The sequence below is a fragment of the Asparagus officinalis genome, chromosome 7 (genome assembly GCF_001876935.1).
Source record: "Asparagus officinalis chromosome 7, Aspof.V1, whole genome shotgun sequence".
Classification (NCBI taxonomy): Eukaryota; Viridiplantae; Streptophyta; class Magnoliopsida; order Asparagales; family Asparagaceae; genus Asparagus; species Asparagus officinalis.
The window spans coordinates 145699550-145718719 of record NC_033800.1 but is presented as its reverse complement, the minus strand read 5'-3'; the positions used below and the strand labels follow the sequence as shown (position 1 = coordinate 145718719).

The 19170-nt window shown below is 38.4% G+C and overlaps 1 protein-coding gene, 1 long non-coding RNA gene and 1 pseudogene across 2 annotated transcripts in view; 2 read left to right on the top strand and 1 right to left on the bottom strand.

Moving 5' to 3' along the window:
* LOC109848430 overlaps positions 1-3253 on the top strand; it is a 4682-nt gene extending 1429 nt beyond the window's left edge. The window contains exons 3-4 of the long non-coding RNA XR_002248788.1: positions 2265-2324; positions 3017-3253. This is a non-coding gene — a long non-coding RNA (uncharacterized LOC109848430). The remainder of the gene's footprint in view (positions 1-2264; positions 2325-3016) is intronic.
* LOC109850109 (ethylene-responsive transcription factor 1-like) lies at positions 6507-9182 on the top strand. The gene is made up of 3 exons (XM_020420031.1): positions 6507-6874; positions 8000-8781; positions 8879-9182. Exons 1-2 carry the CDS (start codon positions 6628-6630, stop codon positions 8743-8745), a joined length of 993 nt encoding a protein of 330 aa, XP_020275620.1. The 5' UTR covers positions 6507-6627; the 3' UTR covers positions 8746-8781; positions 8879-9182.
* LOC109849917 overlaps positions 18809-19170 on the bottom strand; it is an 11442-nt pseudogene continuing 11080 nt past the window's right edge.

Below are 19170 nucleotides of genomic sequence, written 5' to 3'. Positions count from 1 at the left end.
CCCCCCCCCCCCCTCCTCGTCCTCCTCTTTCTTATAAAACAACAATTAACTGCATAGCACATAAGGCTAATCCATGAGGGATACTGAGGGGCTTACAATCTATATATCATATGTTCTACATGTGTATTGACATTACTACTATCCAGAATCCTTATATGCATTGATTTGTTTCTCAAAGTTTTAAGTCTTGAACATCATACAACATCTTACGGGCGGGATCAGATCCAAATTTGTAGATGTAGTTTAAATTCACATGCAATAATGTGAGTATTAGGATTTGGTGCTCCAGTATGCTGATAGTATAATTATTCTTTCTTTTAGCATTTGTTTTTCCCTTAAAGGGCTGCCCTTTAGAAAAATAATTAATCAAATACCTTTTTTAAGGCTGTAGACATCGACTAGGTTTCAATGATGTTGTTTCCCTTGATAAGAAGCCATAGTGCTGTTAAGTAAATCTGAAGGCATTTTAAAGGGCCTGCATGTGTAAATGACTGAGAGAAGTCCAAAATATTCAAATTTATTAAGAAAATTACCTCCCCAAGATTCATCTTGGCTTTGACTTTGAAGTTAGTTCTTCAAATATAGGATTACCATCACCGACACCGGCTAAAATGAACAAAGGTTAACAGTGAATCCTAAAATTCTAAGGATGTATGCCCCCAAAAATGTTTCAGAATTGGGCTAAACTGACCCAATAAATGATTTGAGCACAAGTAAGTTTGGCCCTAATTACGGGATAAAATAAAGGGAAAATTTAAACAATAATTGAGTTTGGTATAGTTTGACCAATTGTAAGCATTCAGGAGGGGAAAAAAAACAAAAGTTGATTAGAGAAATCCATATCGAAGGAGAAGTAGGGCACTTGGAGTTAGAAACTAGATTGTAATAACCCGAATTTTCACTTGATTATAAGTACTTCATTTTACAAATTTCTTCAATAATTACACGAGTTATTTGTTTAGTTATATTAATTATGAATATTAGACTATAAAGGTCCACCTTTATGCAAGTAGTGTAATAATTCTAGGTTTTATTGGTTATATATATACAAGGAAAGGTTAAAGGACTTTTATGCAAAATTTGTTAGAGGATTTAAAAAAAAAAACCTTTATAAATACCTGGAAACCACCCCATCTATTTCTTCTTTGATTCCCGGCCGTCAGCCTCTTCTTCCTTCTCATCACTTTTCCGCCGCACGCGCACACAAAAAAAAGAAAAGAGGAAGCCTTGTTTTGATTTTCGGCCATGGGAAGCTTTTAAGAAAAAATAGAGATATATTAATCAAGGTATAAATTATTTATTTTATTTATTTATTTAACTTTTCTCTCCATGCATGATATTTTAATCCATGGCCATGGCTAACACAAGAGATTATTACTGCTCTTACTTTTATTATCTTCATGCATGATATTATGATTCGTAGCATATAAGTATATTGATTCTATGATAAAAATTGTTATGTATGCAATCATGGTTTTAAATATCGGCCGATAATCCGATATTATTGCCGAGTTATCGGATTTGGGAGCTTCCCGCTAGGATAAGTAGGATTTTTAATCGGTTATCGTTTTTTGAGGTTTATCGACGAGTTATCGGCGATAAAGGTACTTATCGGCCGATAAGTAGGCTCTAAATATCAGCTTTATCAGCCGATAAGTAGGATTTGGGAGCTTTTACTTATTTTTGGATTTGTTCTTTGAATGTTTACAAATTATGAACTATTTGTTGCTTTTGGAACTTGGTTGATTGGTGATTAGCTTATGTTTGTTTATGGATATTGATAATGGCTCATAACTACTAAATATCAACTTAGTAAGTTAGTTTATGAATCTCATGATTAAACAATAATTATGTAGATGCGTAGATGGTTCTTCATTCTTGATGTTATCTTATTATTTGCTAGTTTGTTATTCCATTTTGACTAACATTATATTATTTTTCAAGCTTATGTTTGTTTATTATTTGCTAGTATATTTGTTTATTATTTGCTAGTATATTACTTCGATAAATACTATTTATCCCCGATATATCCCCGATTTTCGCTATCCGATAAGAATTTTGACCGTCCGATAAATCCCCAATAACCGACATTTAAAACCTTATATATAATGCTTAACTGTAGTTATAGGGTACAATAGGGTATGTAGATTGATTTTAGTATAGTTAATTAAATGGTGTATGATAATATCCTAAGATTATTTTAATAGGTATTCGGGTCTTAAGTTATACGGTAATTTTGATGGTTATTTGTATATATTTTGTAGGAGTTCCAAGTGATTTCGAGGAGGCATTGTGAGAGGTTTTCGATTGTCTTTCGGGTTTGTGTGAGTGGTAAATTTATGCATTGTGCGCTGCGTATTTTTTTTATAGATAATTGTATCAAGTATACTCGGATTTGTTCCTGATGGATTATATCATTCGTATGATTACTGGCATGTCATTTATTGATTGGTTTGATTTTATGATGCTCATGGATATTTGGTATAAACTTATGCTTATTTTTCTTTATCAATTGTTGTCTTTTCATATAGTAGTAGGTTGAGATGCATACATAGTTGATTGATTTCACTATTGGTTGGCCTTTGGCAATTTTGTATAACATACTTGGTTATATGAACTTTGTTTATTTTTTTTAAAACATATGCATCTCAAGTCAATATATCGGTATATGTCGGGTATAAGCAAGCTATTAAAACAGGGCTCAATGTGCCTCTATGAGGTTTTAATTTTAACGCTAAGAGCCCAAAATTGGGTCTCATCGTCCCGGAACCACGGGCTTAATAATTGTGGGGTTTACCAAATCAACCGGAGTATGAAGTGTTGACCGCATTGAGACGTAGCCTGCTTTTTTCCATTGCATTTATACATTTTAAAGATGTTGCATTATAATTTTTACTATTTTAGTATTTTGCGTATAAAGTCAATTTATTTTTAGTTTTGCAAAACCAGTGTTTAATGTATAAATTTATCCACTTATTGAGTTGTGAACTCATTGTGTTATATTCATTCTTTTCAGAGACTCGGGATTAGGTGGAGTTGGTGGTTCATGAGTTCTTACTTCTTAGAATGGAGCAGAGAATAATATTCTTCAAGATTGCTATTGTTTTCTAGATGAAGGTTGATAAAGTCTTTGATGTTTAGTTGATAAATTTTGACTTTTGGAATAATAATATTCTTTCCTTTAAGTTGAGGTTTATTTCAAGTTGAGGAATAATTATTTTTATCAAGTTAATTGGATTAGTGTTGACTTTCAGGATTATAGAGAATATTTATTGTTGGTTTAAGTTCAATGAAGAGATTATTTTGATGGTTTTTTGATGAATGTATATTTTTGGAGGATTTTTCACAGGTTTAGTCAGATTCCAATATTTCTTTTAGGTTCGGAATTTGGGGTCGTGACAGATACCTTCACGGCACACATTTTATGTAGAAATATGTTGTATATGATTCACCCATGCACTTCATTTATAGATGCAGGCCCTGCGATTACTCTCTGGGACAATCTGACCAATTTCCAGATTTACATCCAATTTGCATGGCAGAAACATAAACTACAAATTCTACCCAGCTTTGATACTCATTACTTCTGGGAGCTTTTTGTAGCCCTCAAGCTTCTCTCATCTTTTCCCAATGATTTCGTGTCGAAGCCTTACATAACGTTTCTTACGAAGCTTGTGATCCAGCGTCATTGGTAGCTGATGCACAGCGTGTGATTCAGAAGGCACATTGTATATAGAGAAAGTGACAAGTTGTATTTGCAGAATGTTGCACACCCTTTTCTGTTATCTGAGAACATATGTACAACATGTCGACATACGATTCGTCGATTGTATTTGCATTCGCGTTATGAAGTAATTCGCATGCATGTATGTTATCAGAATAAATCGTGTAGTATTTGATGCGTCGCCTATTTGCCATCAAAACACTTCATCTTTTCTAATACATATGCAGCTATGACGATCTTCTGTTTAGGATTCATGGCAGCAAGATGGATTGATTTGCAAATCCGTAGTACCCAAACGTAGCGAGGAAACGCACCATTATTCCATTAACGATCAGGTCTAGAATACGCAAAGTTTCTTGGGTCATCCATCAATGAGATAATTTGTATGACTTACTTTCAAGGAATTTGACCAATTTGGTGTGAGCGAGAAGAAATTAAACCAATTAAGGTTCACGAGTCAGTGAAATTCTAGAAGAGACCGTCCTAAGACAGGGGTCTACTCCTTAGGGTTAGGTAATGAGTTCAGTTTGGAGAAAATAGGTCCCAATAATAACTCATTAATCATTTTCTAAGTCACTTAATATAGTACCTTGGTATTGCAAATGAAACGCGCAGGTCCCTGTAATAAAAAAAAGAGAGTTTTTCTAAATGCAACTGAGATGGACTGATTACAACACTATAACTGAGTAATGTAGCACATGTGACAACCCAATGTGCTTATATATAGTGATTGTGTCCATTACAAATGTCATTTATTCATACTAGTTATATTAGCAAATGAAAACACACTGTTCTTGCTTGTATGAATTATTAGTGGGTGCACAGGAACAGAATATGAAAGTACCTCAATAAAGGGGGGTGTCATAAAAAAGAAAAGAATGTCTTGATACAAAATGATGCGACACGCTACAAGTACTTCAATGGTCCAATAGTTATCAAGAGCAACTCGATGTTGGCTAAATTTCACTACCAAAATATTAGCACTAGTTGTTTTTAGGTCTTGGACTTCTCTATTTAAACCACTAATATTTCTCCACACTAGTCCGTGGGACTAACTAAAGTGTGATGTCACAGTTATGTAAAGTGACAGAAAAAAAAGAATTTGGACTGACTAAGATTATATCATAATTAATCGAAGTTTGTCTAGCCTATACCTAGCAATGTATTCATGTTTTAATCACACTTGGACTTGGTGTATACTTATACTTGGGTATAATTGCAAAGATAATTCTGATTATAGTTAAAGCTGGGAGAAAAAACCAATGTAATTTTTCGTGTGCATAAAAAGCATTCTCTACTTCTCTGGTTACTAAAAACATGTTGCGCACGCGTCTCCTGTAATAATAAGGGATTTGGATCCTCTTCACTACAAAAAAGTAGTGGAGAGACCACTACTTTTAATCTCAAGCGTTGATTATTTAATAGGCGGTTATGATACAATCTAAATCTAACACTTACCATACCCCCGTGTATTGCACTCATTCCTAATTTGCACTAAAAGAAAAAAATCATAACCATCAACTAGATAATCAATGGCTGTGATTATGTATAATTTGCACTAAAAGAAAAAAATCATAACCATCAACTAGATAATCAATGGCTGTGATTATGTAGTGGTCTCTCTACTATTTTTGTTGTAGTGGAGAGGATCCGAATCCAATAATAAGCGAACCAAAAAGACATGCTGAATACGTGCATAATTACCCGAACGTTATATTAATTAATAAAGTGAACAAAACAGGACACGATGAACCCGTGCATACCCTGGACACGTCATAAAGGAAGTATCGCCAAAAAAAGAAATCTGTCTCGGTTCCGACCGAGGGCAACACGTTACGATACCCAGCTTCTCAGACCCCGCTTACTAGCGAGCGTGGCCAGCACGTGTCACGACGGTTTCGTCGGAGGGGATGAAGACCGTGAGCAAATTAAGCGTCGTCCCCCTAAACGAGTTTCAGGGTGTGTGTTTGGTTGGACAATTTTATAGAAAAGTTTTTTTTTTAAAATGTCTGATGATGGTAATTCTGTAATTAAAAATTTTCTATAGATATCCGTGAACTGTGTTTGATTCAAAAAAAATTACAGAAATCGATTTACTCTCAAAATGGAGGGGAATCACTCAGAAATCTGACACCACATTGACACTTTTATTTAAAGTTAACACTTTTCTATAAATTTAGGAGATGTTTGGTTCAATTTCTATAAATTATAGGAAACCTTGCTATTTTCTATAAAGTTGTGAGTCATTTTCTTGTTTTGAACCAAACAAGCAAATTTTAAAAAAAATTGGTACTTTTTGACTTCTCAAAACTTTTCTTATAATTTTTTTAAGAAATATAAGGAAATCATATTTTGGGTAGAAAACATTTCCTATAATTTATAGAAATTGAACCAAACACTCTTTTAGCGCATGTTGTCTCCGTTTTTTAATTTTAATAATGCGCTATCTGCGCAGCAAATATGTAAACTAAATCTAACTAGATCGGATGCAGATTGCACCGTAATTAATATTTTTTTAGATGCATTTAGTTGTTATAATTTTTAAAAAAAAAGAATTTGGAGTCCTAAAACTTCAAAATTATTAGGGACAGGAGTTTACACACCAAGAAATTATTATCCCAGGAAAACAATTTGGATTCTCCAAATTATCATCACTAGTTATCTCGCTTATTAATTTCCTTACTTTCCAAAAGAAAACGATTTTCCCTCCACCCCCCAACTTTTTTCTCTCTCTCGTTGCCTCCAACAACCACACTGCTGTCTTTTTAACTCTTTCTCCCCTCGCTACTATAAAAACCCCCCCTTCACAGTCTCCACCTCCGCCTCAAAGCTTCCACCTTTTCCCTTTTTTTGGCAGGTTTTCACAAAAAGGGAGGGGCCCTCTTCTGCAGAAACCCAGCAGAATGTGCGGAGGCTCAATCATCTCCGACTTCCCAAAGCCGCCTGATGGGCCTAAGACGGTGACCGCCGGCGACCTGTGGCCCGAGAAGATGGCGCCAAAATCGTCGACGGTGGAGATTGAGGATGACGACGACGCTGATGCTATTTTTGAAGCCGATTTTGAAAAGTTTAAGGATCCTGAGCTTGATGAGATGGAAGCGTTTGATGTTAAGCTTTTGTCTTACCCTACAAAGCCAGCTACTGTTAAAGGTACATATAGAGACCCTTTTCTTTTTTTTTTATTTTTTATTTTATTAGCTATCTTTGTTGAATTTTGGTGGGTTTTCTGGTTGATTATGGGTTTTTTGAAAATGGGTATTTGCTATAGGTTTTGTTATTCTTTAGTGGATTGGGAAAATCTTTACTGATACTAAAATCTTTACATAGGCCTAAACTGATTGCGATAGATAAAAGTTAGCAGGAATTGACTTTAAGAAGGTAACATCTTTTTTTTTTTTTGACTTATCTTTGTTTACTTATTGTGATAGGGATATAAATTGCAAAATGATCGATGAATGAATGTTGCATTGTTTAAATTGTAGATCTATAATGCGGCTACTTGAGAAAGCTTTGATACTGTTGTAGATATGTATGATTGGAATTAGTTTTCGCCTTTTCGACGGGCCTCCTGAGTTCAATGTTGAGTATCAATGTATTCTTTGTCCTTGTTTTTTTTATTTTTCTATTGGTTTAGTTAGTTGAATTGTTGTAAAGATTGGATTTTGGTGGTTTTTTCTGTTTAATTTTGGGGGTTTTTTTAAAAATGGGTATCTGTTAGTTTGGGGATTGGATGGGGTTTCTTTCCTCAATTTGTTCTATTTTTATGTTGGGTTCTATTTGGTGGGAGTATTGTAATAGTATTATAGATCGAACGTTTTTTGTTTGGTTGATTATTTATTCTGTTGGTTTGTGTTCTTAATTGGGAAAACGGTTATTTAAAGATGAGGCCTAAAAAGGCCTAAAAAGCATTAGAGCAGGTGAAAGTACGCAGAAATTAATTATTTTACTCGTCTTAATTTTTTATTACTATTGATTAATTATTATGATAGGGGCATAAATTGCAGAAGATTAGCTGTTCTTTGTTCATTGTAGGCTATTTAAGAAGTTGCGTGCTTTTACTGAATTAAGATCGACTCATTTGATGGGAGATGGCCAAGACATTTTTTTTTTAAATGATGATGATGAAGCCTTTTGATTTCCTTTTTAGTTAGTCCAGTTGCACTTTTTTGATTTTGTTTATTCTTTCTTATCCCTTTTCTTAGTAGGTTATCAAATATTCTAGGATTTAAGCATTAGAGAGATTAGTTGATTGCAATTTCTTTTATGCTTGGATAGAATCTCTAAAGCCTGTTGAGCTCAAGGGGGATGCAGAGAAATCTGCAAAGAGAAAGAGGAAGAACCAGTACAGAGGCATTCGTCAGCGTCCATGGGGAAAATGGGCTGCAGAGATCAGGGACCCTCGCAAAGGAGTTCGAGTTTGGCTAGGAACATTCAGCACTGCTGAAGAAGCTGCTCGTGCTTACGATGCTGAAGCTCGTAAAATCCGAGGCAAAAAAGCTAAAGTCAATTTTCCCGAGGATGAACCAACACCAAAACTCACATCATTTAAAGCTCCTATCCCTGAGTTTTCCATGAATCCTGACTTCCATCTCGATCCCGAGTTTTACTCTACTTTTGGTTTCTTGGAGGAAAACACAAATTCTTCGAATTTCCAGTCTGATCAGGGGAGCAACTGCTTGGAGTTTTCTGATTTTGGTTACGGAAATGAGATCAGCAAGACACCAGAGATCACTTCATTTGCTCCTGCTACTTTAACTGAAGAAAATGAATCTGGGATTTTAGAATATGACAATGGTAATCCACAGAAGAATCTGAAGAACAGTTTTGTGGAAGGAGTTTCAGCTAATCAGACTGCAGCTATGAAGCTCTCTGAGGAGCTTTCTGCTTATGAGCCCTATATAAAGTTTCTTCAATGTCCTGATGTTCAAGTGAGTTTAGATGACTCCTTCGATGGCTTCTTTGCCCAGGATGGTTCGGACGCTGTTAACCTCTGGAGCTTTGATGACATGCCGTTGATTTGAGGCGTTTGAAGTATCGGCTGAGACAAGCCTAAAAATGTAAGCTTTCCTCGCTTCTATATGTTCTCTAATTAACTCTTTTACAAATTTCTTGTAGTTTCTTTGGGTAATAATGGTATTATTTCTTTTGTTTCAGGAATCTAGTTCTTAAGGGGCCATTGTTCATAATTGAGAACAAGACTGTTCGCTGGCTGCAGTGGAGCTTTCGGCAAAACCTTGGTCTATGGAAAAACTATGTTTGGCTAGTATGTCTATTTTTGTTCATTTATGTTAACCTTGTTTAGTGTTAATCAGTAGTAACTTTTATTTAAGCGTTCATCAGTAGTAACTCTTGTTAAGCGTTTCAGTACCTGGACCTGTGTCTTATGTATCTGTTGTCTTTAATCAGCAGTAACTTTGAAGAAGTGAGTAAAGTTTGTTTTGTTATGTTATCTGTTGCCTTTAATCAGTAGTAACTTTGAGAAGTGAGAACATTCTTTTTTTTTTAATTTAATGTGATTCTGGTTCTTGTTCTTGGAAATTTGAATAAATCCTGGTAACCTAAATACTTTGTGAAATTGTTTTGGGTAAATTATGGATAGAGCCCTTGCAGTTCTATTGTTGCAGAGTGAAAATTTTGACTCTTTCACCAGGTCTTTTAGTAAAAAAATGTCCTCTCTTTGCCTGAGGATTAAAGATGTTGACAACGTTGGGCTGTGATAGCCTTCTCACCTACCCCCGCTACAGTGTTCACATATCCCCAAATAGTGTTCACCTATCCCTGCTACAGTGTTTACCTACCCTCATGAGAAAACTTATAAATACCCCTCTAAGTTTGATTTGTAAGGTATCTCAGTAGCAGAGAGAGAATTCTTGGAGAGTATCAAGAGAGGGTGTTCTCTTTTATCTTTTTCTTTTGTAACCTCGAAAGGAACATAAAGGAATTGGGCGTCGTCGTTGCACCGTGGAGTAGCTCCGTAAGAGTGAACCACGTTATATCTGTGAGTACTGTGATTAAATTCGTGTTTGCTGGTTTTATTTTGTGATTCTAAGATTGTTTGGGTGTGTTTTGCGTCTTCGTTTGAGGCGTTCTTGTTGGCGTGTATCCTAACAAGTGGTATCAGAGCATATCGTTCAGGAAAAACGGAATCTTTCGCCATGGGATCTACAGTTGAAGACAACATGCTTCGGATTGAGAAGTTCGGCGGCCAAAATTTTAGGTATTGGAGGATGCAGATATAAGACTATTTGTGCCAGAAGGATCTCTTCCTACCCCTCCAAGGAGAGGCGGGGAAACCTGAGAAGATGGACGACGATAAGTGGAAGATGCTCGATCGTAAAGCACTTGCCATCATCAGGCTCAACCTTCACCATCATGTGATTTACAACGTTTCGCATGCAACCACCACCAAGGAGTTGATTGAGGCCTTGGAGGCGCTGTATGAGAAGTCGTCTGCCTCAAATAAGGTGTACCTGATGAAGAAGCTATTCAATCTAAAGATGCAGCAAGGAGCTCACGTAGCGGACTTCTTCAACGAATTACAGGCTGTGGTGCAACAACTTGCTGCAGTGGATCTCAAGTTCGACAATAAGATCCAAGCTTTTCTGCTACTTTCTTATCTACCAGATTCATGGTAGAATATGGTTATGGCGGTGAGTAACGTCAATGGCAATAATAAGATGAAGCTCGACACCTTGATTGGGGAATTCTGGATGAAGAATCTCGCGTCAAAGTCTCAGGAGTTAAGCCCTCTAGCAGTGGGAGTGCTTTGCATGTCGATGACACGAGGGTGTGCGCAGAAGAAGGGTAGGGGACGACAAGGTTGATCAAAGTCCAAAGGGAAATCTAAAGGGCCGGACCCGAATGGTTACAGTGAAGGGAAGTGCTTCAGATGTGGAAAGAATGATCATTTTGCACAGGACTACAGAGCTTCTGTTCCAGCATCAGCAGAGGATGATCAGGCTGACGGTGTAGCCAATCTTATGCACGAGACGGATTCGGATGCGCTTCTCCTATCCCTCGAAGACAAAAGTGATGCATGGGTCATCGACTCTGGCGCATCTTTCCATGCAACCTCACAACAAAAGCTGCTTTCATCGTTCGTGAAGAAGGACTTGGGGTTTTGGTTTTCCTATATATGTCTAGGCCTGTCCAAAAAGCCCGCCGGCCCTGGCCCGGCCTCGGCCCGGAAATTCGAACCAGGCCGGGTTCTAGGCCCGGGTCCGGGCCGTCAACGGCCATAAACGACCGTTTGACCGTTTTGTCCCCAAAAACGGTCAAAAAACGGCTATTTTGTGAGGTTATTTTGGTCATTTGCTTAGGGGGCTGGTTCTATAAATAGAGGGGGGGTTTCATTTGTTTTCTTCACACCAAAACTCATCTACTTCTCTCTTATACTCTTATACTCTCTCTTATACTCTCTTATTTATACTTTCTAATTCTTTCATCAAATGGCTTACGGATCTGGTTATGAAGAGCAAAACCTATCTCCCGATCCTGAAATGAGTCCTACTGGGTCTACTCCTACCGAAGTTAATCCCGAATCCGGTGGCGACGAATCTACACCAAGAGCTCCTAAAAGGCCAAGATCCGATGTGTGAAATTTTTACGAGAAGATCGACGTCACCAAGGATGAACACGGTAGGATCCTCACTCAGAAGGCTAAGTGTGCGTTGTGCGGCAAGATTTTTCAAGCTCATCATAAGAGCGGCACCAACCACCTCAAACGCCATTTAGATAAACACAACAAAGGCCAGACTCCTCAAGGTGATATCCGACAATCTATGATTTCTCAATCCTCCTCTTCTGGTAGTCTCGGTAGTTGGAACTATGACGCTGCCAGAGCCAGGAAATGCGTAATCAGGTTTATCATTCTTAAAAACCTTCCTTTTAAATTAGTAGAAGATGATGAATTTGAAGATATGTTTAGAGATGGTTTTTATCCTGCATTTAAAAAAATTTCTCGTCAAACCTGTCAACGTGATATTTTAAAATATTATCAGGAGGAACAAGGAAAAATAATTTCTTATTTTAAAAATTTAAACTATAAATTTTCTTTAACTTCTGATATTTGGACATCTAGAGCACAAACTGGATATTTATGTATCACAGCACACTGGATTGATGAAAATTGACAAATGTTTAAAAGAGTTGTTTCTTTTATTGCAATAGAAGAGTCACATACTGGTATTTAATGTTGTAAATTTAATAATTGAAGAACTTATGAAATTAGAAATTTTAGAAATAATATTTTCTCTTTCACTAGATAATGCAAGTAATAACAATGTAGCTGTTGATTTTATCAGATCAACTTTATCATTGCCATGTCATGGTGATCTTTTTCATATTAGGTGTATCTGTCATATTTTAAATTTAATTGTTCAAAGTGTATTTACTGAAATTAAACCCATGATAGAAAAGGTTAGAACAGTTGCTTACATGCATAATGCTTCTGAACAAAGACTTAAAAGATGGAAACAATTTTGTAAAAGAAAAAATGTAAAGCCTAGACTAATTCCAAAAGATGTTGACCATAGGTGGAATTCCACATATGCAATGTTAAGTGTAGCAATAGAATATAAAGACATTATAACTGATTTTATAAACTATTATGCTTCTAGTTCTAGTTCTGGTAGCACTTATGGAATAACTGAAGATGAATGGACAGTTATATGTAATTTAAATGAAATGTTACAAGTTTTTTATGATGCTACAATGTTATTATCTGGCTGTTATTATCCAACCATTACTTTAGCTGCTTTACAAATTTTAAATATTCAAATTTTTTTTGGGAAATATCGTATGGATGAGACTTTTGGATCTATGATTTTTCAAATGGAGAGCAAATTTAATAAGTACTTTAGGCCTATTCCTCATATTTTTGGTTTGGGGTTCTTATTGATCCATGCTTGAAGGATATTGGCATTCGAAGTTTGTTACAATCCTTGTATGTTAATCAGATTATAGACTTAGATGATGGAACCACCCTTACTGCTACTACTCATCATTTGGTTATTAGAAATTATTTTCAAACCTTATATGATGAGTATGCAGCTAGACATGGTGTAGCTACACAACAGTCTACAGCTTCGGTTTCTTCGAGCTCATCCCGAGGTAAAAGTGTAAGTTTTGATAGGTATGCAATGGTAGCTGAGCTAACTGGTGGATCTGGACTTGGATCGTCATCATTGGAGGTTTCTGAAATAGATGAATATTTTTCTGCTTCTTTAGTTAGATGTCAAGGAAATGCTTTAGATATTTTGCAATGGTGGAAAGTATATGGATCAGTTTCATATCCTATACTTTCCACCATGGTTCGTGACTTACTAACAGTGCAGGTTTCGACGGTAGCTTCGGAATCCGCCTTCAGCACAGCAGGTCGTTTGATCGACGATCACAGGACATGCTTGGATCCGTATACTGTACAAGCGGTGATGTGCTTACAAGATTGGTGGAGGTACGAGAAGCGAACGCAAGGCATCGATCGGATGGCTGGAATTGAAGATAAATTTGAAGAATTGGGACTAGCAGATAGATATAAAGAATAGATTGTAGTTTTTATATCTTAGCTTAAAATTTGTAAAGAATTATTTTGGAAATAGTTGCAAATGATAGTGATATAGGTGAGTAGGTGCGAACTTAGTTGGGATTTACTTATCTATTGTGATGCGATTAATTCCAAAATAAATTTGTACTTGTAATTTGTAAATGATTTATTAATTATTAATAAAGAATTTGTTTTTATCATTTTTTATTTGTAATTTATATCATTTTAAGTGATTAACAAAATTATTATTTTTTATTATTTTTCTTGTCTTTTTTTATAATTTAAAATTTAAATAAAATCTACAAAATTTTAAAAAAAAGGGAAAAAATCCGGGCCAGCCCGGAACCTGGCCCGGGATATCCTGGGCGGGTCCGGGCCCTTTTTTTGCTCGGCCGGATGGACAGACTCTATATATGTCCTTCTATTTGTTAGAGGAAAAACTAGAAGAAGAAGAAGAAGAAGTGGAGAGAGAGAGAAGAGAGAGAAAGAGAGAGAGAGAGAGAGAGAGAGAGAGAGAGAGAGAGAGAGAGAGAGAGAGTGTGTGTGTGTGTGTGAAAGAGTTTGACAGTCTTTGTCCGTGCAAAAGATTGTAATTTGGAGGTGATAGTGGATTAATTTTGATCCCGTGATTTTTCCCTGTTGAGGGTTTTCCATGTTAAATCTTGTGTGATTTTATTTGTTGTGTTTGGTGTTTTTTTTTTTAGTTTTTGTGAGATCTAAAAATCCCTACAATAATGACCATGAAAAGATTTTTCTAAAATCATACTTTTAAAGGGAGTATGATATATATATATATATATATAATAGTGCATTGGGACCCACATGAAATTTTATTTTTAAAATTTCATGTGGGTCCCAATGCACTATAGAGAGAGTAGAGGTGTGGTTGGGATTGTGGTTGTGGGTGCGTCCCTAACATTTCTAAATAATAATCGCATTGAACCTTATTTATGTCATGTACAGTATAAGTGTAGGTTATGTAAGGAGAGAATAGAAAAATATTTGATAAATTAGAAGAAGTTTCTCTATCAATCAAATTCCAAGCCTCACTACGTGAAAGGTTGCATTGCTATGAGAGGGTTGGAATGACCAAACTCATTTTCTAAACTATGTGTTGGGGAGAAACCCCTTATGCCGAGATCCAACCAAATAGCCGAAAGAGATAAACCAACACACCAACAAGAGCACAAACAATCAAACACTAGCTTTTACGTGGTTCGGCGAGATGCCTACGTCCACGGGGCAAGGAGGGGGGTTTCACTATTAGAAATCAAGAGGAACAAACTAGTGTTACAAATCTCTCATAAACCCTCAACAAATCAACTCTCAATCTCTCCAATTGCTCCTAGAATAGAAGCCCAAAGAAAACCCCTTCCAACAGCTCAAAACCCTTGCCTTACAAACCCTAGAATCGAGTTTGGATATTTATAGAAAACCCAAATGAAACGGGTCTGGAAAACAGACCCAGCCCAAAACCGCTACGGCGGTCGACCGCAATCCATCGCGGTCGACCGCCACGGTCAACCGCCCACACTCCACAGAAACTCCTGCGGTTGACCGCGGCAGTCGACCGCCCCGAAAACAGAAACTTCTGCGGTCGACCGCCACTGATCCAAACGCCCAGAGCCTCCTGTGCACGAACGCGATCGACCGTCGCGGTCGACCGCCAATCTGTCTGCCTGAATCCTGCCATTTTTACAAATCTCCACATCGGCGAAGATTCTTCCAAACTGAGCCGACATCAACCAAACCAATGCCTCGCTTGTTCCAAACTGAAACGGACTCATGACAACGGACCCCATCCACAACATGTCGAGACCCAAACGAGAGTGTGAACACTCACCCCAAAATAACTGTGTCTACTCACCAAATCGGCTGCATCATAACTGACTGCCTACGTATCATCTCCAAGGAATCAAGCCTTCACGTAGTTCACCCAATGGCCTCCAAAGACCCTTAATGCAAAAGAAGAGTCTTCAACTCTTCACCAATACCAACATCCAATGCGCGACTGATAGCATCACCAACGACTCCATACTGAAACGATCCAAACACCTCCACCTGAGGTGAACCAATGGCCATATCCAAGCTATATCCACCAGCTACACACGGATCTACCAACTCGTCATCTGCATCCTGAACAATCTGATCCCCAAACTGTGTCACCTCAGCCGGAATCCCAACTAATGCAAAATGACCTGGAGTATGTGGAATAAACTCCACCCGATGTGGAGTAGCATCAACCTCCACCTGCTGCGGTATCCCTCTGATCTAATCAATACTCTCTACCTGCCAAAAGTCTAAAGTGACAAACCTGCTCATACCAAACTCAGAAGCTCCCAACTGATAGCCGAATGAACTCCTGAATCACAAATGCGTAATCGGATCCAATCTCACATCAACGATGTGACCAAGTGCTGGGTAGCTAAATATCCGACGCCGACCAAAATCTGAAACAGCTTCACCAGATCTAACAACTCTACACGCAGCAGTCGGCAACCTTATAAGATAGCCCAATCGTGTCGAAGCCTGAATATCAAATCCACTGCTCGACAACCAACGCCGATCCTCCTCCAGAAAAGAACGGCCCACTAAATCCGCCATCTCATCACGTCGCCCCACTGTCTCCTCTCCTCTGAAGTGTCTTTAACTGCCATGAGCTCGGCACCAATGCAAGAAAGAACCCCTACTAGAACTAGTATGACGGGTAACCTTTCTGCCAATACACCTTCTCCAACTGTTACGGACTACTAGGACTTCAGACCAACGGGACTTGGTTGCAACCCATATATGCCTAGTACAATCCTCAACATAGGAAACAAAATAACAATTACCTCCCAATGATGCATACATGAAAGGTCCCCTAATACCTGACTGAACACCTCCAATAAGACCCCTCGATCGGTGGATAGAAGTGCTGAACTCCACCTCGGTCTCCTCGCTCATCCCAATGTGCTCACAGGACTTCAATCTGCAGGTCATAGCACTCCTCAACAATCTGTGCACGACATAACCAATAATATATCCCAGTACCAAACAATGCCACAGTCTAGCCAAAGAAGTCGTCAGCGCTCTATCAATCACCGTGCTCCCGAGTAGATAGTACAAGTTACTCCTCCTGACGCCCTTCATCACAATCATGGACCCCGATGTGACCTTCAAGCGAGAATCCGCCAAGGTCACCCTATAGCCTGCTGCCTCCAATACCCCAAGTGAAATGATGTTCTTCCTCAGTTGAGAAACAAACCTCACATCAACCAACTTCCGAACCATCCCGTCACTCGTCCTAATCCGAACGGTACCAATACCACCAATAGGACATCTGTGATCATTACCCATAAGAACAGCATCCCCTCTTTCCAACTCCTGAAAGCTGGAGAACCAATCTCTCCTAGGGCATATGTGATAAGTAGTACCTGAATCCAACATCCACTCGGTGGAGTCGGCAACACCAACTGACGGAAGAGCTGGGCATGAATAGCCCGAAGAATCTGAATCTGAAACGTCACCACTAGCCTTGGCAACATTCACCTCTGAAGCTTGAACAGCTTTCCCCTTATTCCACGGCTTGTCACCTCTGAAGCTTGAACAGCTTTCCCCTTATTCTTCACGGCTTGTAATTTTGGGCATTCGGCTTTCCAATGTCCATCCTCTCTACAAAAGGCACACTGATTCCTACCAATTGCAGGATGCCCCCTTCTAGACTGCGACCTCCTACCACGGTTTGGACTTCTAGCTCTTGCAACCAATACCCCCGCAACCGGCTCAATGGAAGTCTCATTGTCCTTCTTACGAAGTTGATAATTCACAAGAGCTGCGGTGACCTCATTATACGAAAGAGATGCCTTCCCATTAATAAGAGTGAGGACGAAGGTCTCATATTCCTCGTCGGGTAAGGAACTCAATAACAACAATGTTTTATCCTCATCTTCAACAATGACATCTACATTCGCCAAATCTGTAAGTAGCTTCGTTTAGTGGTTCATGTGATCACTAATGGATGTCTCCTTTTTCAATTGGAAGCGATAAAGCATCCTCTTCAAATGCAAATGATTTTCGACGCTCTACCTCCCAAATCTTCTTTGTCGAAGTCTCATTCATCACATCATATTTTAGATCTTGGGTAAGACAAGACATAATCACACCACACGCCGTTCTATTCATTTTATTCCAAATCTTATCATCCATGTTGTCTGGTTTCCCATCCAACTCTAACGTATCTTCTAAATTTTGCGCATTTAGCACATCCATGACTTCGCATCGCTAAAGTCCAAAATTATTTGTGCCATCGAACTTCTCCACATCTATCTTCATAGAATGTATATTCAAACTTTGAACGGCCTTCACACTAGAAAAACTCTCCCCATTTTTATCTTTTCCGGCCATATATCTCAAAGCACCCAAACTATTGCGGAACAAATAGGAAATAGATCCAACTTGAAAAAGATAGAAACTTTACCATAAAGATCCAATCTTTATCACCAATCGAAGCTCTAGATGAACTTCCCAACTGATCTACACCTCTAAAAAGCCCAAGCGTTGCCCGCAGCTCTGATACCACTTGTTGGGGAGAAACCCCTATGCCGAGATCCAACCAAATAGTCGAAAGAGATAAACCAACACACCAACAAGAGCACAAACAATCAAACACCAGCTTTTACGTGGTTCGGCGAGATGCCTACGTCCACGGGGCAAGGAGGGGGGAGTTTTCACTATTAGAAATCAAGAGGAACAAACTAGGGTTACAAATCTCTCATAAACCCTCAACAAATCAACTCTCAATCTCTCTAATTGCTCGTAGAATAGAAGCCCAAAGAAAACCCTCTCAATCTGCTCAAATCTCCTTGCTCTTACCAAAACCTAGAAACCCACATTTGGTATATATAGGGAACCCAAACGAAACGGGTCTGAAAACAGACCCAGCCCAAAATCGCTACGGCGGTCGACTGCGATCAGTCGCGGTCGACGGCCACGGTCGACCGCCCACACTCCAGAACAGGCCCAAGGTCCAGAGACTTTCTGGCGGTCGACGCGCGGCGGTCGACCGCGCCACAGAACAGAAACTTCTGCGGTTGATCGCCGCGGTCGACCGCACCAATCCTGACGCCCCAGTAAGTCTTGTGCAACGAACGCGGTCGACCCGGGTCCGACCGGCAATCTCTACCCTTTGAATCCCTGGCCATTTCTACACTATGCGCTAGTCAAAAATATAATTCCACCATTCAAAAGCAATAGTTTCTCAACCCAAAAAAAGAACAAAGAAAAAGAAAAACAGGAAAAAAAAGACTCGCCATATTTTGTTTAACATCATAGAAACATGTAATTAAGCTGTTTCCTGTAAACATAAAATCCAGTAGTAGCAAACTTTGCTTTGTACTTGTACAAGCAAATGGATATCCTTACTTGTAATGCTGAACACACCACTGATTAGAGTAAGTATATAAAGAGCCTGCTTTGAGAGAAGATAAAAGTTCTACCAAAGGAAATTACACTTACCACTGATTAGCAAAAATACTTCCAAAACATCAAACCCACAAACGAGCATAAAACTCAATTTCATTACCAGATATTTATGAAACAAAGCGACAGCATTGTCTTGCAACATAAACAGGCATTCTAGCCTGACGGCTAACCTTACATTCAGAAAACAAACCTACTCTGCTCGGAGGTACTACTTATGCAATAAGACTTGATATCTCATTTATTCGGTTAGTCCTCCACCTTCCTTGATCATAACTCACTCCTTGGTGCCATTGGCAGTGACCTCTCCATCGATAGCCAAAGGAACGGATTTCGCCTGACAAAAAAAAAATTTAGTGTCAAATTGAATGAAACCGTGAAATCAGAAGAATATCTCAATGGAAGAGAAGCTCACCAAGTTACGGTATTTGAGCGCATAAAA

Bases quoted from the DNA above. Each gene is read 5' to 3' on its own strand.
- LOC109850109 (XM_020420031.1), top strand. From the start codon at position 6,628: ATGTGCGGAGGCTCAATCATCTCCGACTTCCCAAAGCCGCCTGATGGG. The intron at 6,875-7,999 runs GTACATATAGAG...ATGCTTGGATAG, and splicing joins AAAGCCAGCTACTGTTAAAG to AATCTCTAAAGCCTGTTGAG.